Genomic DNA, 25,678 nt, shown 5'->3' with positions numbered 1-25,678 from the left:
TTACAGAAATTAGTTAAATGTACGCTTTACGAGGAAACATAGCAAATCTTTGATGAACAACTATAGTGCAATACCAAATCAGCAATAGGCTTCTCTTTATCTTTCCACGGTGCTGCTCCAGCCATGCTGTAAACTGTGGGTCACACGTGGAGATGTGGGAGTTAAACATGAGATCTTTTAATAAATAAAATCCATGCCTCTGAGGTTCCTTCCTCTGCACTCTTTCAGAAAGTGTCTCATTCTTCTGTCATCAGGAGCATTTTGTGTGTTGTGAACTACACCAACATGTTAGTGAGGTGAAGGATTCTGGGTCATTGGTGAAGAAAGGGTGCAGGACACCATGAGTAAGTGTTGAAAAAAAGCAGCCAGTCTACAGTTTCCCTGATGCCTTTCTCCATCTCAACGACAAACGCTGTTCAATTTTCCCGTCTTTGTCCAGCTGCACACTCACCTCCTTCCCTTGAGCCCTGCTGATCTGTAACCCCTTTATTTAGACTTCTGACAACAGACATCACAATTTATGCAGCACCATTTAAAGCTTGTTTCTGAAGTATTAACAAGGAAAGAAAACAATTGTGCCTAACAACAACTGAATCATTATAGTTATATTTTAACACTTACAATTCTACAATTTCATTTAGCACACACTTTTGGCCAAAGTGACATAAGACACAAGCAAAAAATTTAGACACAAAGGAAACCTTTGTTGGTGTGATGAAGTGCTTCAAGTAATTTAGCTGCAGGTGTTGCCACCAAGTGCGACAAGAAGTGGTTTATTTATTTATTTATTTATTTCAAATTAAATTTAATTTTGTATAAATATATATATATTTTTTATTTACTACAATAAATTAACAATTTAATTAGAAAAAAAAAAACAGACAAAAAAATAAACAAACAACAAAAAAATAATAATAAAATAAAATTTCCAAAAAGACAGAATTCAATTTTTCCAATATCTTTTTTTTCTGTACCTCTTTCAGAAGGCTTTTTTTTTCTTTTTCTTACCTTTAAGTTATTAATCTGTGCGTATTTCATTCTTGTATATTGGTTCTCTTTGTATTTGTTGTGGTTAAATAGTCTGTTACTCATCAGATTATACTTTGTGATATATTCTTGGTTCAATGTTTTTACAATACCCCTTTTTGTTTGTTTGTTTGTTTGTTTGTTTGCTGCAGTTATTCTGTAAATTTCCCAAATAATAAACACAACAATTTAACACTAATGGGGTTTTGACGATGAGCTTTACAAACAAAATTAATCTTCAAACCAAAAAATAAATAAAAAATTAAAAATCACTTGTATCACACGAAAGGGGTTTGAGCAGTAGTTTGCCATATTAAAGTCCTTCACCTGCACAGGTGTGTATGTGTTCCTGACAGAGCTCAGAGAGTGTTTGTTTACAAGCAAACAACCCATTTCTGTCGTTTGAAATCTCTGGTGGTGTCTCTGTTGCTCCTTACACTGGAGGGAGACGCATGGCGCCTTTAGGGGGCAGCATTACGCTCTTCAGTGTTCAGCTTTCCGGAAATCCATGAACTCTAACAAACATGGCAGAAAGTGAAGGTAATGGACCCACACAGAACTCTCCTGAGAGTGGAAACACGGAAAACTCAGCATCTCAGTATGACCAGGACCTGAAAAGCGTCCTGGTCACCAGTGTGCTGAACCTCGAGAAGCTGGACGTTGACCTGTACAGGTAGCTGACTTTCATCTGTCACTCTGAGTCCTACACGAAACAGCTGTTTGAGTTTATGAATGACTTCATATCCATTCAGAAGTTTTACTGTAATCTGGTTTTCAAAGCGGACTGAACGACAGGTTCAGCGCTGATGTTCCGGTTCAGAAAGTGACCCTGATAACTCACTGACAGCTGTCAGTGGCTGTTGTCAGCTGTCAGGACTAACACATCTCTCAGCCATAACACGATGACCACCTGCTTGGGCTGTTATCTGGTACCTCTCGGTCAGAACCAGATCCAGAAAAGACTGTTATGCAGTTTTAGCTGCGGTATTCCTACTGTTGGACTGGATCTTGTAGGCAGTTGCAGCCCACACAAACAGGTGAGGTGTGCCATGCCTGCCCATCAGTGATGGGAATTCCGGCGCTTCGTAGAGAGCCGGTTCTTTTGGCTCGGCTCATTAAAAAGAGCTTGTTTTCTTAACTTCCAAGGGGCCCTTTAGATTTTTTGTTCCTTAAATCAATTTATTACCCATGGTTTTCATAAAATTCTGCATAAAAATGAATTACTAAATTAAAGAAGCATAAACTATATCAAATGTATTCTTCAGATTGTGTTTCTATCGGACAGTGCACTGTGCGCACCATAGACTGTATATAGAGTGGACAGTGTGGCTCCGCCATTTATCTTTGTACGGTTTTGAAGCCAAAATACCGCCACCATACCACCATTGTAGCAATTTGGAGCCAGAGTCTGCGTAGTAGAGATGATAAAGGATTCTGGGAGAATCTGAGTGGAGCTGGGTGACAAAAATAATATATATTCTTTTTTCTTTTGAGAGTCTAATCACTTCCTGACTCTACCTCCCAACATATTTTACGATCCCCGAAAAAAATACACAAGAACTCAATCATGGTAAAACGTCACGTAAAGCCTCGTTTTTTACCTCGTATAACTAATGAAAACAAAACTTTTCAGAAAAAAGAGGACTTGGATACAAAACAGCCAAATGATATCTTCAAATCACCACAACAATCGGATGGGAGAAACATTTTTATGAGGTGTAATAATTTTTTGAAGTTTGACCACAGCCCATCTGGAATGACTGGGGAGCCAGATTTTTAAACCTATACTGCAGCCAGCCACCAGGGGGAGCAGTTTTTGTGGAGACCTCACTTCGAGCCGAGCAAGCGGGCGTCCATTTTTTTACAGTCTATGGTGCGCACTATGTACTTACAAACACAATGCACAAACTTTTATAGGGTAGCATCTGGAATCAAACACTACCGCTTCCCAACTACTGGTAATATCAACACATTTCACAACCATTCACAGGTGTTCTTCTGCTATTGGGACAGATACAAATAAGGGTTGATATCAAAAATATGCTGTAAACTTGTTAAAACAACATGTTTTTTTAATGAGTAGTTTGTATTTCTGCTGTTTTCATTATACTTGATGTGACTCTTCTACCTTTTTTAACCAATTAAAGAACCTGTCAAATTAAAATTTCAAATGGTGTAACCACAATGTCCTTTTACAGAGGATTAACTGTACAGAAAGTCTAAAAACCACTCAGCTGTATCTATCAGTCATGTCATCTCCGAGCTACACACGTATGGTGAAGAATGGATACCCTCTTAACCCTTGTTTTTCTACAGAGGGACACACCACTGGGTGCCTCGCACTCAGCGTTTGTTTGGGGGTCAGATTGTTGGCCAGGCCCTCGTAGCTGCTGCCAAATCTGTGAGCGACAACCTCTTTGCCCACTCTCTGCACTGTTACTTTGTGCGAGCAGGTGAGCTGGAGATAGTACAAATGAACAGTGATCCATGCTTAATGCATTGTCATTTACACACCTGAGAGCAAGCGCTACAGTTATAGTAACAGTTTTTTTTTTTTTTTCAGGGGACCCAAAGGTGCCAGTGCTGTACCAGGTGGAACGTACAAGAGATGGGCGCAGTTTCACCGTCCGCTCTGTGAAGGCCATCCAGCATGGACAGCCAATCCTTATCTGCCAAGCGTCCTTCCACACACTCCAGCCGAGTCCTCTTCAGCACCAGTTCACCATGCCCACAGTGCCCCCGCCTGAAGACCTGCTCACCGTGGAGGAAATAATCCATCAGTATCTCAGGTCGGTCTCTGCATGGAGCTTCATCCTGTGGCTTCTCCATGAAGCTCTGCTTGTGTGTAGAGAGTGAATAATGAAACATTCTGATTGAATCCAGCACACTTTGACACTTTAAAGTCTTCCTGCTTGTCTACTCTGAACATTCAAGGATGTTACAATCAACTCCCCGCTTGGCCTACAGATCACCACACATAGACCCTGCTGGTTCATTATATCATGATCTGTTTGTCTTCTATTGTCTCACAGTAAACCAAACCTGGCAGAAAATGCAAAACAGGGCCTGAACAAACTGCTGGCCAATGAGGTTCCCATTGAAATAAAGCCCATCAACCCACCGCACTTCTACAGGCTTTTTGCAACTGATCCCAAGAAGCTGTTCTGGGTGCGAGCTAGAGGACATATAGGTAAGATGCATCAAAGAAACAAAGTTACTGCCCTGTTTGTTTCAGTGGTGACTACAAATTCCTGTATGTCTTTTATGTGTGTGTGTGTTTGTGTGTTTGTAGGCGAAGGCAACATGAAGCTGCACTGTTGCGTTGCTGCCTACGTGTCAGACTTTGCTTTCCTGGGCACAGCGCTGCTGCCGTATCCCAACTACAGGGCAAAGTTCTCCGCCTCCCTGGACCACGCCATGTGGTTCCACAGCACGTTCCGCAGCGATGAGTGGATGTTGTATGAGTGTGAGAGTCCATGGGCAGGTCAGTGTGTGGTTCACTTTCCTTCTGCTGTATCTGAAATGTTTAAATCAACCGAAATGCAGGACAAACAAACTGTAAAGTGGACATTTCAGACCACGGTCAGGTGATCATCAACATTCACCAGCTCCTTTCTTACACTTCACATAAATCTGAACATTTCCACCAAATGTGCTAACAAGGTGAACCAGGGTTCTGCATGAATATTAATCTTTTTCAGATCAAATCAGCCACAACTTTTAACACTGCTGTCACAACTGTTTGTGGCTCAGGCTTGCTTTTAGCCATTAGCAGTTTTGGGATGCACTCACCAGCTCTGCTGCTGTCTCCTGGATTCCAGGACTGAAAGTTTCCCACATTATTCAGTCTAATGATTTAGTACACAAACTAAAGATCACATTTTTGCTGTGATGTTTGTTGATTCAGCAACTACTCCTCCTCTTTGCCTCACCGTTACGACACATGGGCTCCGTTCACACTGCGACCTTTATGCTATACTCTGATTTATTGCTCAAATCTGATTTATTGTTTATTGCTTGTTCAAATCACATGTTAAATGTGGCCTGTCTACAGACTGTGATGTGAACAGCACACACTCCTAAACTGACCGACATAATTGGTTGATGATGTCACGCACAGAACAGCGTGGATGGAAACGATCATGGCGGCAGCTGGTAGTCTCATTTACGGACTTCTGTTAAAAACAGAATGTGGCGGCAGCAGACAAATTTGTGAGCAGGTTATTTTGAAAGGACTTTCAGTGTGACTCCCACTTCCATTTTTTGTCTGCAGCCAGAACTACTTTTTCTTCTTTGGGGTTTGTTGGCAGTTAGCAAACCAATTCATTGGTCCCTTCAGAATGACGTCAAAGTCGCATTAGGTGTGACCTAACTGTTCAGACTGCAGTGACCTTCAAAAAAATCTGACATCTAATTCAGTAGCCCAGATTCAGATTCAGTGTGACCTGTGCTGTTCACACTGTCAAAAACAAAGCAGATGTGGGTCACATCTGAGGGGAAAAAAAGGATTCAGGTCACTTTAAACTACAGTGTGAACAGCTATGATCTGGCTGTCTCTAGTGTTGCTCTTGCTGTTCAGATTTAATTACCACAAGGGCTGAACAGTTAATGGAAACGAAATCGACATCGCAGCGGAATAGAATGCAATTTCCAAATCACAAAGGCTACAAATAAAAAAAGAAAAAGTTTCATGTTCACAGACCTGGAGGGAACAAAGTAACTTGTACTCATTCTTCCTTAAAACCAGCAAAAGTTCCTGTGCTGTTTTTTTCTGGCAGGAATATTATTCGACTACAAGGCTAGAAGTTAAATCACTCAATATTCTACTGAGATTGTAACAGTTTGATAAAGTTGTGTTATTCCTATCAAATCATGCATGCATTCATCTCATTTCAACATAACATGTAGAACTGGCCTACAGGATTGAATTGTTCAAATGTTAACAGTTGTGTTGGTCATACTATAGAGGGATTTTTTGGTTGTGTTTGTAGAATAATGCAGAAGATTACCCCCCCGCAGTATGTGGGGCTCTGCTTTGTCAGATATCTTGACAGTAGAAATGTGCTTAAAGTGTATTTCTGAGACCCAGGAGTAAAAAGAAAACTCATCTTTCTGGTTAATTGGAAAGTGGCAGCAGGATGCACATGGTACACTGCAAAAAACTGAAATTTCATCAAGTGTTTTTGTCTTTTTTTAAGTAAAAATAGTCTTATTATACTCGATATGAGACACTTTCAACTTATTAATCCATAAAAATGTCTTGTTTCAAGTTATCAGAGTACAAAAATGAGGTTTGAATTGCTTGTAACCAGTAAAAAAAAATCTGCCAATGGGACAAGAAAAAATAACCCTAACCCTATTTGTTTGCTTCTTTATGGAATCTTTAACACATTTTCACTCTGGCCTGTTGTACAATTCAGAAAGGCCAGATTTGATCTGTTTTGGATGCTTTACTTCACCTTATCTTGATTTTGAAAATACAAAATATCCCTTGGAATTTAAAATATAAAGAAATGTTTGATTAGTTTGTAATGTGTTTTCAGTGATGAACATTTTGGACTCAAACTTAATGGGTTTGTTTGAAATGCACATTTGTCCTGCACAGTTCAGAGTGTCATCTTTATCATGGGTCATACATTAGTGGCTCATCTCCTCACTCACATGAATGATCTTTGATAAATCTTAACTTAACAAACCATGCTCTGCTTTAATCCTAATGTTTGTGTTTTACCCATAGGGGGCAGCAGGGGGCTGGTTCAAGGCCGACTGTGGAGACGGGATGGGGTGCTGGCTGCCTCTTGTTCTCAGGAGGGTGTCCTGAGAGTGAAACCAGTCACAGAGCCAAGTAAACTATAAAACATTCCTAATGTAACATTTCTGACATAATTTATTTTTAAATTTATGTATTTTTTCTGACTGAGACATAAGATTCATCAAATTGTAAGAGATTAATGATTATTTTTCCAGCTTACTTATTCCTGGTCAAGAAAAACTGAGCATGTGAAAATGGATGACTGCGTGTGTATTTTTTTATTTTTATTTTTTTCAATTTTATTTTATTTTTATTGAAGACAAAATATGCAGGTCACTGCAATCCTTGAAGGTTACTTTAGTAGTTACATGTGAAAAATCTTGTGCTGCTTGTTGGGACCAGAGTTTGGCCTTTTATGAAAGAAAAAACAATGAAAGGATCGTACAGATTATGATCCACTACTGGAGAACATGCATCAATAGAAAATAGAAAAAAAGCACTGGAGAGTCAAAGTCACTGAGATAAATGAAAGCTTTAGAAAAATGTACTACATGTCCCAATAAGGCTGAATAAAAGAGTGAAGTGTGGATGCTGCACTGAAATATTCATTTATATGCACTGTTCCTTTAAATTACCAAATAAATAGATAAATACATCAATGTGTGATTTCTGAAGGCTGTTGTCTCTGTTTTGGTCACATTTGGTCACATTACACTAACTGCTCTCCTGAGGATGTAATACGTACTCAACTTTTCACCTTATTACGCCACTCTGTGCTACAGCAGATATGTTTTACATGTGAGAAAATCTGTATTCTCTGCAGACTGGCATGAGCATATGGCTCATAGAGATAAAGACAGTAATGTCTGAATTTTGAAAAATTCTGTTTTCAAGCACAATTTTAACCCTCCAGAAGCTTACTTTATTAACCTCCACAGAGCACTTCCCAAACATATTGTTTGAACATTGTTGAATAGCCCCGCAACTACCTTTATTATCCTTCCAAGGACCATCAACCCTTGATGACAAACGTAATGTCAAATTGATGAGGAACAATATTAATTAAATATTGTTTCTAGGAGGACAGAATAGAAATGTTATTTTACACTAATTTGATTTTTTGAAAATTTATGGAAAATGAAGAACAGTGTATCTAACATCCCTTACACCACCCAAGGCAAGAGACACATTTAAAAGAATTATGAACAACATCTGTCCTTCTTAAAGGTTACTCTGTGCAAGCTTTGAATTTGAAGACAATTTATACTCCCTTTGTGAAAATGAAACAAGGAACCCTAATTTCTTCTCATGCCAAACAGTGAAATCTTTCTGGACAGATATCCATGAATGGTTAAAAGTAAAAATTCAGTCTTTTTCAAACTTCTTTGCGATAAATGATACAACTTTTGGTTTGATATTAAGAAAAAAAAACGTAATTGTATGCCTGTAAAAAAATTGTTGTTATTGAAACAGGACGATAACACCCTCCTCCCTTTACTTTATGGTATTTACTTTCTGTGGTTCCCTTATTTTTCTTAAATTTATTTACTGAGGTTGTAGTGTTTCTGTTTTTTTAATGATTGTTGTACGATGCTCCTTCTGAATGTACCTATTTTTTGTTTCTTACATTAATTATAAAGTAAAATAAATCCTTTAAAGATGAATATCAAAAATTATAATGAACTTTTTAAACTAAATAAACTCAAACAAACCAAAAATAAAAACATTACTCCCTTGTTGTCTATAGAGTGTGTCATATTCCCCGTCCGGGGTGTTCCGCCTTCCTTCCGTTCCGCGACACACTGTTCCCATCTTCTTGTTGCAAGAAGAAACAATTTTTGCATTCGTTAACCTGTTTACTTTATAAAAACACAAGAATGACAATTTGTGCTGGGCCCGTTTTACCCACCAAGTCGTCTTATTTCACTGACTGCTAAAATAGTCGATTGTTACGCGATCAGCGCCCATAGTTACCATTACCACCCATCATGCAACACTGTCGTAGTGGCTTACGGTTACCAAGACAACGTTAGCGCTTGATGTAACGTTTAACATATGATATTACGGCGTTTATGAAGTAATGTCCTGCTTTTTAATTGTTAGTTAGCTGTCTTCGCTTTAATGAATCCGATACAGTGGTTGATACCGTAATACAGAGCACCGAAGGCTAATATCAGCTAACAGCTACCAACTGCATATACTTAAGCTATATGAGGCTAATCGTATGCTAGCATCTACGCTACGAACGCGCAACGTGAAACGCCACTACAGCTGTCACAGGCTATTATTGACGAAGTATCCACAGGAACTGTATGCAGCGAAGTATTTGGTGAATCTGCTACGATAGTATTAAAGTATAATGAAACGAGGATACCAACGAACCTAACTCGAGGATACAACTTGTGCTTACTAGGTGTTCAGAACAAGTAAACACGAGTGAAAAACGATGGAAAAGGAACAGCAACACTCCGTGGTCTTTAACTGTTCGAAGAGAGAGCTGTTTACTGCGAATAATGGCTACAAAACCATGCAGAAAAGACTTCGAGCTCAGTGGAAAATACAAAGGTGGGTGGTTTTCTGCTTTACTATCGCATGGCTACAGTCAGTGTCTCTTTCTGTGGCTTGGTCTGTCGTTAAATTAACATTTCAACGAGTAATATTAAGTCTGCTACTTTTCAAAAATGTTGTTTACCCCAGCATGAAGGAGGAACTGTCCCTAGAGAGGCTGAAGGGCGTAAAGTTGTGGATAACTGGAGGCCCAAGAGAGATGTTCACAGGATCAGAGGTGATGTATCAAAACAGTGAATGCAGATGGTATTGTGTTAACTAACACTGTCAAATAGATTTGTTCAGTCTAATGTAAAAGCTCAGATTGTTAAAGTAGCAGGCGCACGCACAACATAAAAGTTCTTTCACATTTTTTTCTGCTCCAATACTTTTTTAACCATTATTTTACAAATGTATTTCAGATGGAAGCTTTGAAGCATTATCTGGATGGGGGAGGAAACGTACTGGTCATGCTTGGTGAAGGAGGAGAAAGGAAATACGGCACAAATATCAACTATCTGCTGGAGGAATTTGGGATACAGATCAACAATGGTATCAAATCAAATCAAGTTTTATTGATAAAGCACGTTTCTTACAAAAAGAGTCAAATTAAGTCAAATTAAAAACACCACACAAACATACAACCCACAGTCAACAGTCAAATACACACTCACCCAGAACAACACACGCATGTATACACACATAGTCACACACTTAAGTTCATGTCTGTTTTTTATTTCTCTTTTATAGATGCCGTAGTGAGGAATGTGTATTATAAATATTTCCATCCAAAGGAGGCACTTGTTTCTGATGGTGTATTAAACAGGTTTGTTGTAGGAGCAGCACTTTTTTTGTAGCTTGTGTATCTGTTCCTATGAATATGGATCCATAAGAAGATCTTCTCTTCCTCCTTCAGAGAGATCAGTCGAGCTGCTGGTAAGGTGGTCACAGGGATCACTGAAGACGAGAATGTTGGAAACAATTCACAGTAAGACATGATCTTTAACATGAATCACTGAATTTTATGTTTTCAAAAGTTTAAAGTTGTCTTATTGGTCTCTGTCTCAATAGGGCTCTCACGTTTGTGTACCCATATGGCGCCACTCTGAACGTCATGAAGCCTGCAGTGGCTGTTCTTTCAACTGGCTCAGTCTGCTTTCCCCTCAACAGGCCTGTCATGGCTTTTCAGCAAGGAAAGGTAAGAGGCACAATGCAGGTTTCGTTTTCATACGGCTTTCCATTATTCTGTGTGAGACTGTATTACAAAGGTTCTCTGTGTCTCTTAAAGGAGGCCGGTCAGCTGGTGGTGTCTGGTTCCTGCCACATGTTCAGTGACCAGTACATCGACAAAGAGGAGAATAGCAAAATCCTGGTGAGTCCACTTCATTATCAGAATCAGCTTTTCTGTCATGGTCAGATTGATGAAATCGTATTCTGTTGTTACCTCAAGGTGTCCGCCGGGTCTAAAAAAGTACTAAGCATTGATAAATCAATTGTGGGACAATTAAGGCCCTTAGAAAGTGTTAAAAAAGTCTTAACTAGGCCTGTCACAGTAACAAATTTTGCTAGACGATAATTTTCCAAAATATTATTGCCGATAAACGATATTATTGTCAATATTATTATTTTTTTTTTTTACAATGATGTAATTATGATAAATGGGATAATAAAGTGAGTACACCATATCAAAAGCAAGAAACTTTAATTTCTTAAGAGTATTTAACTGTAATTAAAAGGTCAGGATCTTTTAAATAAAATAAATTTTAAAAAAATATAAAATACATTTTAAAAAACAAGAAAGAGAAAAAAAATACAATGCAAATGAAATGGACTCTCTTTTAGAAAAAATACATGTCAATGAAAAAAATTAATACTATTCAAAAACAATAAAACATAGACCCTGTCTCTAAAGAAAAAGCTCCAAAAGAAAAAAACAACAATAAAACTATAGCCTAAATAAAAGGGAGTTTATACAGTTCCTGAATTGTTTGTAACATGTACGTTTTCCCAGTCAATCCGTACTGTCTGTCAAACATTTTGAACATTTCTGGCTTTCAACCGTATTGAAGGGCTGCATTTCTTTGGCAATGTAGCTGTCTTTGAACGCCACCATTTGGCGCTTTTATTTCTATTTACTTTGCAGACCAAAAGGCTCAGTAAGAGCGGATTGTCAAAGAACAAGGCTGCGCTGCACCTCCCCTTCTTCTTCTTCTTTGTCGCCACTATTTTCAAACAAATGCGACATATCAGCTGGTTGGTGTTCATGAGCTCACACTTTGTTCATTCTGATAAAAAACAAAATATTACCACACTGGGACTGTGACAGGCGGCTTAAGAACCGTATCTTTCGTGCCATCACTCATATTAGCGTGTGTTTCCTCCTTACCCCTCAGGACGCTCGCTTCAGCTCTCTCCGTGTGTACGTGAGCAGCCCCGTATTCACCCCAAAGATCGCATTTTTGACAGACGTTCACTCCGCTATAAATCCGCTAAATCCGCTATAGAACCTATGCACCCCGATGTTAAGAAAGATAGACATAGTGAGCCATCTTCTCATTCAGCCTCTTTGGTTGAAAGAGAGGAGGGAAACAAACATGCATGCACGTGTCAGTTTATCGAGGCTGGCAAACTTACCGAGGACGTTTTTATTTATCGTTCGGTTAATCGATTTATTGATTATCGTGACAGGCCTAGTATTAATTGTGGTTTATGAGCTATTCAGTTTGATAGATATTTAGTTTGATTCTGGTATACTGGTATTCAAGCTTTGACTCCAAAAGTATTCATGAATATTAATTTTCCTCCTCGCGACTGTTACAACTTAACCTGACACGCCAGACGGACAGTTCCATGTATCTGCCATAGAAACAGTCCATTTGAAAATGTCTTCAGGGGCTAAACCTTCAAAAGTAGCCGCACCTGGTGACTGGATGATCATTCTGCTCGTCACACTCATCACAGATCAATCTATAGTGCTGTGGTTTTCAAATGTGCAGTCACTACCTGCTGTCGTCACGTCTGCAGCTCCCACCTCTGTCCCCAGACGGGGGCGTTAAGCATTCAGCCGGTGAAGTAAGCTGTTAGAGCTTGGCAAGATTGCAAAGCAAAGTACAAGGAACGATGTGATGCTATATGGAAAAAAAATGTCAATAAACCTGCTTTTAGTTTCATTTTTTCTTTCAAGCTTTATTCCTTCTCAGCTTACTTCATTTCTTTTAAAATGCAAAGTACAACCATAAGGATGGGTCGCTAACAACAGCTAAAAGTCACGATGAGGTCTTTAAAAATCATTTTTTTTAATTCTTAAAAAGGAATTGAAATTAGCCTCAGTATTTCAGCACATACCCTGTACCTAGAGTTTGTGAAGCATCACTTTTTGTGCTCTTAAAGTGTTTAACTTCTGGTCCTAGGATGTTGTGCTTCAGTGGCTCATGACCGATAATATCCAGCTAAACCAGATCGATGCTGAAGACCCAGAGGTGAGAATACATACTTCACCTTTAAATGTCATCACTCCATTCCTTCTGAATCTTCTGACACCTGTTCTGTCTTTCTGTGCCTTAGATGACGGACTACACCATGCTGCCTGACACAGGGTGCTTGTCAGAGCAGCTCAGGGTGTGTTTGCAGGAGGGTGATGAAAACCCCAGAGACTTCACCTCTCTCTACGATATGTCTTTGTTTGATTTTACAACCGACACTTTACCCCAAGTCATTGGGTGAGAATGCTGAACAGTCATCTGTGTAATCCAATATGGCGGTTTGTCTATGTGGCTTATGAAAAACTCCTTCTTTTCAGCGCTTACAAGCAGCTCAACGTCAAAGACGAGCCTCTTCAGCTGATCACGCCACAGTTTGAAACTCCCCTGCCACAGCTTCAACCTGCTGTGAGTCTTCAGCCCTGCACTGCTGTTTTACCAGCAACGTGTTTAAGTTTTGTTATAATCATCATTTAAAAGGGGAACAATCTTTTTTTTTCTCAATGTTTACGCTCAGAAGTGGATGCTCTGTTTTCCAGGTATTCCCACCTGCCTTAAGTGATCTTCGTCCACCCATGCTGGAACTGTTCGACCTCGATGAAACCTTTTCCTCTGAGAAAGTGCGCCTAGCACAGCTCACAAACAGATGCAAGTCATTTACCTCACTAAACAGGATTATCTGACCCAGCCGTAATCATCCGTAATCTTATTTTGATGAAACTGTTCTTTACACAGGCACAGACGATGATTTGGAGTTTTATGTGCGCAAATGTGGGGAGATCCTCGGGGTGACCCCAAAATTGGAAAAAGACCACAGGGATGCAAAACACATCCTGGAATATATTTTCTTCCAGGTTGTTGAATTCAAAAAGCTAAACCAGGTAAGATATTGTTTACTCTGCCAGCATTAGAAGCTTTATGCATTTAATGAAACACCTTTTTTTTTCCTGTGCAGGAACATGATGTTGTGCAGGAGGAACAATCAGAGGAGCTTAAGATATCAACGTGAGAAACTGGTGATGGGATGCTATACCTGTACTTAAAGTTAATGCCTTCATAACTTTGTGTTAAAAACATGTAAACAATACTCAATAAAGTTATTAGTGTTTTTATTAAGATGTTAAAAATTTAAAAAGCTCTAAAAAGTTGTTCAGACACAGAGGCAGAAAAGACATCTCTCCTCCAAGTCCTGCCATGAGCAGCTGCGTCAGGGAGAACCTTCAGCTGCAGAGTGCTGTCCAGACTGTGGCTTTGGACTCCTCGTTTTCTCCAGAGCAGAGGACTCCATGTACCATCTGGGGCTTTTGCCTTCTCTCTTAATCAAAGAAACATCCCAGGACATGTGGGGAGAAGCAAACCCAACGTAGGACTGATCAAAACAAAAGGCCTCTCTTTGATTTTGAAGGACCATCTGGGGAGTGGAGGATGTTTGCTGTAGCGGTATAGCCAGGTGACAGTAGACGGTCTCTTTCCCTGTAAAGGACTGTGAGGGGGAAATGGCATCTGCTGACAGGCCCAAGGACGCCAAGATGGGCAGCCGGGAGTCGAATCCATCGGTGTCAATCGACACTCTTGATGTGGACAAAGCAGACATCCAACTCTGTTCTCCCCAAAACTTTCTGTCAAGCTCCAACGGAGAAGCACACTCAAAGCTTTTTATTTCTAGAGTTGGAGAAAACACAAGTTAATGTAATACATCATTCACTCAAGTGTAAATAAATCTATTTCTTGTGTTGAGACTTAAACCAGTTTTCTTACCTCTGACAACTGAAGCCTTCTCCATCGTTTGGCCAGTGAGTCTCAAATGAGCTCCAGGTGGTTTTAACTGTGTGTTGATTGACCCAGCTGGTGGCTGAGCATCAGTCATCAGCATCAGGTCATCAGTTTAGATATCAAAGTGGCAAAAACCACAACTTCTAGAGGTGCAGGCATTTTAATTTAAATCATTTTTTCTTTCACATTTTTAAAATAAAAAAATATCATTGCTGATGGAAATTATATCTGTTCCAACAAGGAAGCAAAGAAGAATTTTTTAAAAAAAATTTGTGTAACAAAGTGGCTCAAGCTTGCCATGATCTAGACAATTTGTCTAAATGATAAACTATTCTGACTACAAATTTATTGTTGTCTTTAAATGTATACTTAATGTATAACACTCATCAAGCTAAGTATTCATCTATTTATTTTGAAAGTACAAATGAAAAAGGGAAGGGAAACGGAAAACCTTGAGTCAATACATTTTTTACTTCTTTACTTCCGTTTTTAAGTCCCACAAAAGTGTATATGAAAGTTTACTAACCAACATTTGTAGGTTATATAATTCTACTTCGTTTTTGCTTCGCTAATTTTCTTTTTAACTGACTTTTTAAACGTTTTTTTAAACTGAAGCCAATAACTTACAAGTGAATGATTTTCATTTTGACATTTTAAAATTTTATGTTCAACTGTTTTTTTTATCTTATAAGCAGAAGGAAGAAATAATAAGAAGAATGAAACTCTTAAAATCTTTTCCGTATTTTATTTTGAAACGTCATCGGAAGTTTTCCATCTGACTACTTGGCTCTCTGCGCAAACGTACTGCGCAACTACGTCACCATCCGTCTGCTACGATAGAGAAGGGCGCGAGTTAGAAATCTCGGAGCGCGGACAGCCTGCGCGCCCTGCTCCAGCTGGCTACAAGCTGCTCCAACATAACAGCACCCGGCCTTCCTGCCTCCATCTTCACCAGCAGTCAGCTCACTGGGACAATAACCAGGCGGAATAACAGCCATCAGCGGCAGATACACAGGCTCATGACGAGAGACGGCAGCAGGAGAGATCACCGTCTGACCCTAAACAACAGAAACCGAGGGAAATGTCCTGGTGGGCGCGCGGGTAAGAAGTTGATCTTTCTGTTTAAATAAGTTTTGCCATCAAAAACGAGTGTAAATATTTTACACTGAAGTAGTTATAGTCTTTAGTTTGCTAATGATGGCCTTTTGAGGAAATCTCGCAGCTTTTGAGAACGGAACTGGTGATACCGCCTTTTCCAGATAACCGCGATAAACAGTGAGCAGTGCTGTATTAAAACGCCTCGTAATCCCGTATTCATCTGTACGCAATGCGTTGCAAAATGTGATCACTATAAAGTTTTCAAGCAAGTTTTTAGATACTCGAGAGAGGAGGAAGTAGCGCTTGTTTTTAGCCCACCTAAAACCTGGTGATCCGGTTTGTCCTCGCCCCACCACAAAGGCGTCTCAGGAGCTAGTTTCTGCTTTCACTGTCAGCTTTGTTCGTGCTCACAACAGCTGTTTGCTCCACAGTGAGGATGGAGAGGAGGCCATGCATCAGGACACGGACTCTGATGTGGCAGATCAGAGGGATGGTGGGAAAGTCAAAGGGAAATGGACACCAGAGGAGGTGACTGGCATGTCCCTGCGATTCACACGGTGTCTCAATGTAAACAATGGCCGTGTAGGACAGGAGGCATTTACTAGTCGGTGTGTTTATGTGTGTGTGTTCACAGGATGACAAGCTCAAGGCTCTTGTTCAGAGGCTAGGATCCAACGACTGGAAACAAATAGCCACATACCTACCAGTGAGTTTGTCTGACTTAGTCTGATGACTGTAAATCTCTTTGATTGTTTTCAGACACAGCCCATGTCAGCGTGTTGAAGCTCCCTGATTTGTTCTTTGTTTTGCATAGAGCCACAGTGAACACCAGTGTCAGCATCGCTGGTTTAAGGTCTTGGATCCAGAACTGGTAAAAGGCCCTTGGACAAAAGAGGAGGATGAGAAGGTATTTCTTTTCTCATTTCTTCTATTATTTCACTCCCTGTGCACACAGGGTGTCCACCGGGTCTTAAAAAGTATTAAAAGTTGATAAATCAATCGTGGGAAAATTAAGGCCCTTAAAAAGTATTAAAAAGTCTTAATCCTAATGTTATGAGGTATTAAATTTATTGGTATTCAAGTTTTGACTACAAAAATATCCATGAATATTTATTTTCCTCCTTGCGACTGTTACAAACTAACCTGACACGCCAGACAGACGGCTCCATATACCCACCACAGAAATAGTCCATCTGGTTAAAAATGTTTTCAGGGTCTGAACCTTCAAAAATAACCACACCTGGTGATTGGACGATCATTCTGCTCGTCACACTCATCTCAGACCAGCGTGAGGATTTAGAAAAAGCTTTAGCATCTCAAAATATTTCTTTCTAGATCATAAGAGTTTCTCACGCTTCCCGAGAAAATTTCTCGGACTTTTGAGGACCTGGGATCTTGGATCCTTACGATATAGAGAAAGCTTCTCCTGATCTCAGTTGTTCTGGAACAAGTTTTCTTTGTTCAAATCACCTTTTTATTGGATACTATGCGATGAGATAAGGTATTTATCAATACAGTTATGTAGCGCTGTTGTTTGAAACGTGACAACAAGCAAAGTTGTAATTTTGTGAGGCGCTGGCTATATGTATCACTAGCAGCAACATATCCATAGGCTAATGTGACAACAAACTCAGTTCATACAGTAGTTTGTTAGCCGTCTGTATATATTTTATGCAAGTTGGCCTTAAATAACTGTTACTTGTTGTGGTAATAGGAATGTCAGTTAACCTGCCTTTAGTTTCATTTATACTCTCAAGCTTTATTCCTTCTCAGCTTACCTAATTTATGTTAAAATGCAAACTACAACTGTCAAAGATTGGTTACTAACAGCAGCTTAAAGTCGCGGTAAGGTCTCAAGACTTTTTGAAAGGTTTTTAAAAAAGTCTCAAAAAGGTATTGAATTTAACCTCAGGATTTCAGCATACACCCTGGCACATTTTGTAGCCTGTTTGAAACAGATTTATTACCCTCCTCTTCATTCCACAGGTTATAGAGCTTGTTAACCTATACGGCAACAAACAGTGGGCACTGGTTGCCAAGCATCTGAAAGGCAGACTAGGGAAGCAATGCAGAGAGCGCTGGCACAACCACCTCAATCCTAATGTGAAGAAGTCCTCATGGACGGCTGAGGAGGACCTTATCATCTACAAGGCTCACTGTCTGCTGGGAAACCGCTGGGCTGAGATTGCGAAGCTGCTGCCTGGAAGGTCTGAAAACCCCGCTGACCGTGCTCATGAAAACAGTTAGTGTTGAGTGGAAGCTGTTGGACCTAAAGGACCTTTGTTGTGGTATTTATTTACAGGACAGATAATGCGGTGAAGAATCACTGGAATTCCACCATCAAACGCAAGTTAGAGATGGGCTTCTACGCTGGGGAGGTTTTAAGACCAGAGGAGCTAGAGGAGTTGTTGGCTCGTGTCAGTAAAGATGTGCAGGTGAGCTGTCTTTCACTGTGATTTCCCAAGGAATTCTCCCCCTATCTAACTGTAGAAACACTCCTCCTAAAATACTCTCCTCTAATCACAGATGCCCAGTTGTTCCCAAGACGATGTGGACAAAGACCTGGAGCAGACAGCACATTCTGCAGTAAGCATCAGTCCTCTAACTGCATCTCACAGCAGTACTCATGATTTCAAATCTCAGGGTTTTAACAGATGTTTACATTCTCCACCAGCTGCAGGAATCCCCAGACTCCTCCTCTGCTGAAGCAGGGCCCAGTGAAGCTGGACCATCAAGAGCTGAGTCTTCCCCGAAGGATGGTTTGAGCCCGAAGGCTGAATCAGACACCACGGGGGAGATGAACTGCTCCAGCTGGGTGGTGGACAGTTCAGGCTTTCTCTCGCCCTCCGGTCCTGCACTGAAGGAGGTGCTGGACATGGTTGACGGGGTGTGTATTTTTGATTTCTTCTTTATAAGAAAAGGAAATCTGGGTTTGTCTTAGTTTGGTCTTCGTCAAAAGTTAAGTCAGGATATAAACCCCTAAATTAAAGTGTCAGTACGCAACATATTTCTGGTTAAATCTCAGGATGCATGCAAACTTCTGGTTACAGTAGAGGACTGGGCTACTGTATATCACTGAATGCTTGTTGTCAAAACATCCAACACTGTTCAGTTTTGTTGTTAGGGATGGGTACCTTTCACATTTGAAACTATACGGTACCTATACCCGGTACCTGTCAATTGATACCGGTACTCATCGGTACCAATTTTCGGTACTTTCTGTAAGGGATGGGTACCGAATTAGGTACTTTTAGAGGTACCGACCAAATCCTGTCAAAAGTACCAGGTATTGATTCACATAAAACCAAAAGGTACCATGTTTAGGTACCTAAATGCATCCTTGTGACTGTGAAGGAGTGGAAGAGTAGAAGATTTTCCATGCTAGAAATAAACGCAGCATTGCAAGGTTATATATTGAAAAATAGATGTGTCAAATTGAAATTTTTTTTATATTTTATTATTAAACAAATTGATACTTTTTACCACATAAACACAAAAAAGTGCAGAAACTTGGTACCGTTGAGTACCGGAACCAATTGCCAGGTACCAGGCATCGGTACCGTATCGTTTCAAATATGAAAGGTACCCATCCCTACTTTCTGTGTTATGGTGGTAAAAAAATATTAATTTATTTAAGAATAAAATACATATTTTTTTCAATTCAACATATTCATTCTTGAATATATAACCCTGTAATGCTGTGTTCATGTTCAGCATGGAAAATCTCCTACTCCTCCACTCCCTCACAGTCACAAGGATGCATTTAGGTACCTAAACATGGAACCTTTTGATTTTATGTGAATCGGTACTCGGTACTTTTGACAGATTTCGGTCGGTACCTATAAAAGTACCTAGCTCGGTCCCTAGTTGTTGTTTATGTTAATGTTTATGTTAATGTTTTTAATTGTAGCCTAGTTCTTTACATGTTTAATGTGATGATGCGTAAACATACAAAAGTGTCCTTTCAAAGAGAGACCAGGTCTCTTGTGAGAGACCAGTGTACATTTGTTTGTGTGTTGAGTGATGAAAGTTAAATCAAAGTTATATTGAGGTATGCTAACCTCTTGCATGTCAGTGCAATTTCCAATGTATGTTAGTGTGAAGCTAGCACTAAGTATTCTGTATTGTTTTTGGTAGATTAGGAGCCCAATGTACCAAAACAGTATAAGAACTTACATCCTAATGTATAAAATAGGAATCTCTTGTTAGAATGTTACGTATCAGTGGGCTTTCACAGAGAGCTCATTTGTAGCCCTGTTTTTACCGTTCACTTTAATAGGGGACCAAACACATTCAGTGAGAGGTAAATATACAGAATTAAAGTTATTAAGTATGATTAACCTGAAGCAGGACAGAGTTATAACTTTCAACACAAAAACAAGGCTTCTTGCTCAGGCTGGCTAGTGTTGACAAATTAGCTTTAAATGACCTCACACCAACATGAAAGTGATGCGTGCATTGAGCCTATTAAATAAAGCTTCAAATATGTCTTTAGAAAGGTTACAAGCCTGTTATGACTAGTTAGATTTAATTATCTAACATGAGATAATTGTCTAACCTTGTGGCTAAACACCCAAAATCCTAGCTATCTATGATACTCCAGAGTAGAGCTTATTTTTTCGGAATACATGAATGAAATGTCCCTCCTCCTATCAGGACCTAGATGGCTGGTGCAACCTCGCAGCCTTTGACCTTCCAGAGGACAGTCCAAGCCCAGAGCGCCACCAGTTTCGCCTGGAAGCCAGCGCCTTGCAGGAGTTAAGCAAAAGTAGCAAAGGTGAACTCATCCCCATCTCCCCTGGAGGGGTGACGCCACCCTCCACACAGATCCGGAGGAACCGGAGATGCACCGCCTTGTCTCCTGATGTCAGTAACTCCATGACTCCTAAGAGCACTCCTGTCAAAATCTTGCCCTTCTCTCCATCTCAGGTAGGTCTTTTAATGCTGTGACACAGAGTGTGGTCATGTTTAAACAATCAAATCAGATTACTCATTCAACTACATGCGCTGTTTTAGTTCCTGAACATGTGGACCAAGCAGGACACCCATGATCTGGAAAATCCATCCCTGACATCAACACCGGTGTGCAGCCAGAAAGCCATCGTTACAACTCCACTACAGCGGGACAAGACGCCTCACACTCAGAAGGAAAACTCAGCGTAAGAGAAGCTCTGGATTTGTTTGATGTAGATCATTTTAAAGGTTTTTTTGAAGAGTTTCACAGTCATTCATGAGTTTCTCTTGTTTTTACACAGATTTGTTACACCCAACCACAAGTCTGATCTCTGTACAACTCCACGAACCCCAACGCCGTTCAAAAACGCCATGGAGAAGTACGGTCCTCTGCAGCCTCTGGTGAGACACACACAGTGAAAATGAAACAAGAAGGTGTTCAGCTTATGATGTATATAAATTGCATCAACACCACCTGTCCTTTCCTTTTTAACTCTCAGCCTCAGACTCCAAACCTTGAAGATGACATAAATGAAGTCATCCTGAGAGAAGCGGGGATCGACTTGGTCGTGTTACGTTCAACTCCACCTGAGCAGAGACGAAAAACATTGGTAATTATGAACCAGCTGTTACACTCAAAGTAACGTCAGCGGGTTTTTTTTAGCTATTTAATTAGCCTTGTTTTAAAGTATGCTTTCTCAAGAATCAGTGAACTGTTGTAATATGAAAATGTTGATAGTAAACTTTTTGAAAAGAACTCATGAAGGGCCACTGAAATAGTACATGATTTAGACTTTGGATTGAATGATTTCTTTGAACTGCAAACTGAAACGTAAGCATTGTGTAATTAATTCATAGTAAAATGTAGGGTTAGTGTTCAAAGTAATTAAAATCAGCAATTGTAATCTGTCCTTGAATTCTAAGTTATTCTTTGCTGTTTTTTCAAGATAAGATACTCCTTTATTCATCCCACAACAGGGAAATTCAGAGTTACAGCAGCACACAGGAGCGTATAAAGTTAAAAACTTTACAGGAAGAATTGATCAAACATGATAAAACAGAAAAAAATGATTTTAGAAAAATAAATTTGCCTAATGAAGGTAAAAAAGGGAGGGACATGTCCATCAGAGACGACAGCTTGGCCGTCAGCCTCCACCTCCACAGGATCCAGAGGACAGTCCAGGGCTGAGCTGGACTTCTTCACCAGTCCGTTAAATCTCTCTCTACTTTGTCCTGTCCACTCACAGTGAGAGAAATTTCTCCCATGTGGCGTTCATATCCAGTGTTAGCTCCGCCATGTCTCTGTGATTAGCATGATGCTACTCTACCCTTTGGTATTCCTTCTGGTGCTGGGTTAGCTAGGCTAGCTTGTTCATGTCAAGAGATGGATCTTATGTTCCCCATAATGATAGATGGAAGGACAGGTCGATTTTCACTCTTCATAGTTTACACCCCAATGCCAGCTCATTGACCCTGCCTCCTTCTCCAATCACAGGGAAACATCAGACCTAGCACCGGTTAGCATCAACATGCTACAGGCTGCTAACAGCTGATATTTTGTGTTAACAATGCAGCCATGATTACGCTAGACATTCATAAAACACCACTGTATTTGTAACCAGTTTGGTGTCCATGGCAGACATATGAGAGATAAAAGCTAATAACAGACTGCAAATGCAAAGATGTCTAAAAGTATAAGAATAAGGCCAAGAGGGAGCTGCTGCTTTCAATAATCTCAGTTGAACTTATCAGGTTTGTTAAAGGAACAATTGAGGATTTTCCTTAGGACAGTTAGAAACAATGGGAGCTTGTTTTTTCTGCTTGAGGCTGCATCACCTTCACAAGTTCACACCAAGAGTTCTGACTGACTGGGACTGTTGGCTGCTTCAGGAGCAACTGAGTGTGAAATGCCTTGAACATTCAGCTTCCCAAAGCAGTTACTCGTCTGTTTTTTGCTGCCACCACTGTTTAAAAAATGATCCTGACTGTGAAATAAATTGTTAAATACACTTTTCTCTGTCAGGTTTCACAAAAAATACAAGGTGACACAATGAAATATTGTTTTTCAATTGTCTTTTTTTTTTTTTTTTTTTTTTTAATAATTCAAGCACCGGCCTCCTATGAAGAAAGTAAGGAAGTCTCTGGCTCTGGATGTCATGGACTGCCAAGTGGTGCCCACATCCAAACGCAAATCCCACAAAACTGAATCTAAAAGAAGCATCAAGGTAAAAACCTGAGCAAATGTATTTCCTCGTCAGTAGATTTGAGCCCATCTAATTCTCTTTGTCCTTTTTTTACAGGAAGAGCCCATGTTAGTGCCTCTCAACTCCTCATCTTTTTGTAGTAAGAGACACGAAAACATTTTGGATCAAGGCTTCCTTTTGGGACCATCAGACAGTGTGATATTTCCAAACACTGTGCCTCCAGTTCCTGTAAGTTTCTTTGATGCTAACAGGGCGTTGACATCATCAGTTGTTAAAAGTTATTACATAACTGTTTCTTGACATGAATCTAACTCAGCTCTGATGACTGCTTTTCCCTCCTCAGATGTCGAAGGAATGGGAGATGGTTGTTTGTGGACAAACTAAAGATCAGCTCTTCATGACAGAAAAAGCGAGACACTACCTTCGCTCACTGAAGTCCCGCACTCCCAGCCGGGCCCTGATTCTGTCCTGAGACGTCTCCCATTTGTTTCCCAGTCACCCATGCACAACCCACTGTTGCTTTTCCTGTTTTTTCTTTACGTTTGGCTGTTGTGATTTTTGGTGGAAGAATGACGTGGCACGCGTAGCTTTAGAGCAGTTTGTATAGAAGTTTTTGCAATCATTACACTGATATTCTGTGTCTCTTTCAAACATTTGAAGGAGAGTGTTACTTTCAGAGTTTGCACTACTCAAATAGCCGTGTTACTGATTCAAAAGGCAAGTTAATCACATTCACTTGCATTGATGTCACCCAAGCAAGTCTGAAAGGAACAGTGAATGTAAAAAATTGAAAAAATCACTGCTTTGTTTGTTTGCTATCACTGCAAAAACATAGTTTTACATTACATGATGTGTCTGTAATTTACTAGTTTTATAGCAATGAAAAGTCCAAACACTCAGGATAAAACTCTTTATTTTAAAATCTTCTATAACTGGAATAAGGAGGAAATTCAGACGGTTTAATCAGTGTTACATTTAGAAATTAGGTCTGTATTTAAATCTTAAAGGCACAGAGTTAAGGATGATTCTTAATACACAGTTTGGATGCTTATATGTATATATTAAAAGTAAGAATGGCACACAGTGTAAGAATAATGTCTGCTGGAAGTTTTGGAGTATCTCAAAAACCCGTCAATATTACATGAAGGAGGCATGATAACAAAATGAACATGCTAGCTGCATGGTTTATGCAATAACTAAGTAGTTTTCATGTTGGGGAGGCTTTGATTCTGTGCCAGCTTACATGCCGAGGGTTACATTTGGCACTGTTTGTAAATATTACGTGTTTCATGTTTTTACCTAATCTTAATGCAAATTGTTTAAAAATTTAATAAAGAACATGGGCATCTCTCATTTGCCTTCTGGTCATGTCAGTTTGATTTTTTTTGCTTGTCGGCTGCATACAAAGCTTACAGTAGACTGGTGTTGACTTGTCGGCTTGTTTTTGTTCATTAAAAGGATATGTTAATTAAAGTGAATTCACTCCTGGATTGACAGATTATCTGGATCACATTATGAACTTCATGTATCAAAATGGCAGTTTTTTAAAATTATTATTATTTATTTATTTTTGTAATTTACATAATCAAAAATATTGATTGATTGCACATTGATAGGCTAAATAACACAAGCATTCAATTCAAAGGTAAATCTCTTCACGTTGCTGTTCTTTTAGAAATAAAAAACGATAAAATACTTCTCGAAATTATGTATTACGACAGACGTATTATTAATATAAATCATTTATTAATTCATTTATTTTCTTTTTTTCAATTTTATTTTGAACATTCCACAATATACAAACTCTCAATGAGGATAATAAAGCAAGGTACTTTCTGTTCCATTGCATGACAAAACAAAACAAAGTAAAAGTAAAAAAAGGACACAACAATCTTAGAACACAAAGGGTTACATAATTATAAAGGCATCCATAAACAAAGTGAGAAATCAATCAGAGTTACAGATAAAACAAGGTTGGGTATGAAAAACTTAAAAAAATAATAATAAAAAATACTCTGAAATTCTTATTTAAATAAATACATATGTGGTGAGGGAAATAATACATATGTGTTGGGGGACAAAAGTTTTAATTTAAATTTAAATAGCACAACGTTTGGAGAATAAATGAAAATAAATGTTTGCCCATCTGTTAAGTGCAAAATGAACTACTTATTTTAAAATTGTAAATGCAACCATACATTTACCTATGCATTGTAATAATAACAATTAAGGCTAAAATAAAAGATTGTGTGCTAGATTGTAACAGATCCTTGTGGCATTTTTTGTCTTCAGTCTTTTTAGAGAGAGAAAGAATAATTTAAACTCATTCATTAAGCAAGGAAAGGAGGGCCTGTGATTTCTCCACTTAGCACAATGGATATGGTATTTACACATCAATAAAATAATATTGATAATCTCTGAAACAGAATTGTCCAAACCATCCATGTAATAAAGAATGTGATCCCCTTCAAAGTTAGGAACATAATTTATCTTAAGTGAAACCCATTTTTTTATATCTGTCCAAAAACACTGAGACATTGGGCAGAAAAAAAAAATAGATGCTCCAGTGTTTCATCATTATTATTGCAGAAGGAGCATAATTTAACCTCAAAATTAAATTTTTTTTTGAGGAAACTGGAAACAGGATAGATCTTATTAATAATCTTGAAATGGGTTTCTTTTACTTTAGGAAGAATTTGACATTTGCTAAATCTGGAAAAGGCTTTGTTTAAGGTGGCAGAGTTAACTTGCTCTGGGTTTTGTCGTAGTCCTCTGCAAAAGTCACAAAAAATTCACAAAATTAATACATTTTTATTACATTTTTTATCCATCACATTAAATTCCTC

The 25,678-nt window shown here is 39.2% G+C and overlaps 3 protein-coding genes across 4 annotated transcripts; all 3 read left to right on the top strand.

Moving 5' to 3' along the window:
- The first annotated feature begins 1,499 nt into the window (after positions 1-1,499).
- On the top strand, positions 1,500-7,404 carry acot8 (acyl-CoA thioesterase 8). Its single transcript, XM_074674954.1, has 6 exons — positions 1,500-1,699; positions 3,343-3,479; positions 3,590-3,815; positions 4,059-4,216; positions 4,319-4,510; positions 6,764-7,404. The coding sequence occupies exons 1-6, from the start codon at positions 1,551-1,553 to the stop codon at positions 6,880-6,882; spliced, it is 981 nt and encodes a 326-aa protein (XP_074531055.1). The 5' UTR covers positions 1,500-1,550; the 3' UTR covers positions 6,883-7,404.
- A 1,234-nt stretch (positions 7,405-8,638) lies between these two features.
- On the top strand, positions 8,639-14,491 carry ift52 (intraflagellar transport 52 homolog (Chlamydomonas)). Of its 2 annotated transcripts, XM_074673594.1 has the most exons (14): positions 8,639-9,088; positions 9,192-9,343; positions 9,476-9,563; positions 9,748-9,877; positions 10,076-10,151; positions 10,242-10,313; positions 10,397-10,523; positions 10,614-10,697; positions 12,736-12,804; positions 12,890-13,044; positions 13,125-13,212; positions 13,344-13,452; positions 13,540-13,685; positions 13,760-14,491. In XM_074673594.1, exons 2-14 carry the CDS (start codon positions 9,225-9,227, stop codon positions 13,811-13,813), a joined length of 1,317 nt encoding a protein of 438 aa, XP_074529695.1. In that variant the 5' UTR covers positions 8,639-9,088; positions 9,192-9,224; the 3' UTR covers positions 13,814-14,491. The 2 variants fall into 2 exon arrangements, with proteins under 2 accessions (XP_074529695.1, XP_074529684.1); XM_074673583.1 differs by having other exon boundaries at positions 8,640-9,343.
- A 1,082-nt stretch (positions 14,492-15,573) lies between these two features.
- mybl2b (v-myb avian myeloblastosis viral oncogene homolog-like 2b) lies at positions 15,574-24,272 on the top strand. The gene is made up of 15 exons (XM_074673569.1): positions 15,574-15,678; positions 16,107-16,203; positions 16,310-16,381; positions 16,490-16,582; positions 17,662-17,882; positions 17,978-18,110; positions 18,202-18,261; positions 18,350-18,562; positions 20,332-20,604; positions 20,692-20,834; positions 20,931-21,030; positions 21,129-21,239; positions 22,737-22,853; positions 22,929-23,060; positions 23,176-24,272. Exons 1-15 carry the CDS (start codon positions 15,659-15,661, stop codon positions 23,302-23,304), a joined length of 1,914 nt encoding a protein of 637 aa, XP_074529670.1. The 5' UTR covers positions 15,574-15,658; the 3' UTR covers positions 23,305-24,272.
- Positions 24,273-25,678: the final 1,406 nt, after the last annotated feature.

Source organism: Halichoeres trimaculatus, unplaced genomic scaffold (genome assembly GCF_033239565.1).
Source record: "Halichoeres trimaculatus isolate MK-OKI-2021-1 unplaced genomic scaffold, fHalTri1.1 fHalTri1_scaffold_1, whole genome shotgun sequence".
NCBI classification, from domain to species: domain Eukaryota; kingdom Metazoa; phylum Chordata; class Actinopteri; order Labriformes; family Labridae; genus Halichoeres; species Halichoeres trimaculatus.
Note: the sequence above shows the minus strand (reverse complement) of the source record. Positions and strands in the feature narration are given on the sequence as shown.

Bases quoted from the DNA above. Each gene is read 5' to 3' on its own strand.
- acot8 (XM_074674954.1), top strand. From the start codon at position 1,551: ATGGCAGAAAGTGAAGGTAATGGACCCACACAGAACTCTCCTGAGAGT. The intron at 3,480-3,589 runs GTGAGCTGGAGA...TTTTTTTTTCAG, and splicing joins CTGTTACTTTGTGCGAGCAG to GGGACCCAAAGGTGCCAGTG. The intron at 3,816-4,058 runs GTCGGTCTCTGC...ATTGTCTCACAG, and splicing joins ATAATCCATCAGTATCTCAG to TAAACCAAACCTGGCAGAAA.
- ift52 (XM_074673594.1), top strand. From the start codon at position 9,225: ATGGAAAAGGAACAGCAACACTCCGTGGTCTTTAACTGTTCGAAGAGA. The intron at 10,152-10,241 runs GTTTGTTGTAGG...TTCCTCCTTCAG, and splicing joins TCTGATGGTGTATTAAACAG to AGAGATCAGTCGAGCTGCTG. The intron at 13,686-13,759 runs GTAAGATATTGT...TTTCCTGTGCAG, and splicing joins AATTCAAAAAGCTAAACCAG to GAACATGATGTTGTGCAGGA.
- mybl2b (XM_074673569.1), top strand. From the start codon at position 15,659: ATGTCCTGGTGGGCGCGCGG. The intron at 16,382-16,489 runs GTGAGTTTGTCT...TGTTTTGCATAG, and splicing joins AAATAGCCACATACCTACCA to AGCCACAGTGAACACCAGTG. The intron at 17,883-17,977 runs GTCTGAAAACCC...ATTTATTTACAG, and splicing joins GCGAAGCTGCTGCCTGGAAG to GACAGATAATGCGGTGAAGA.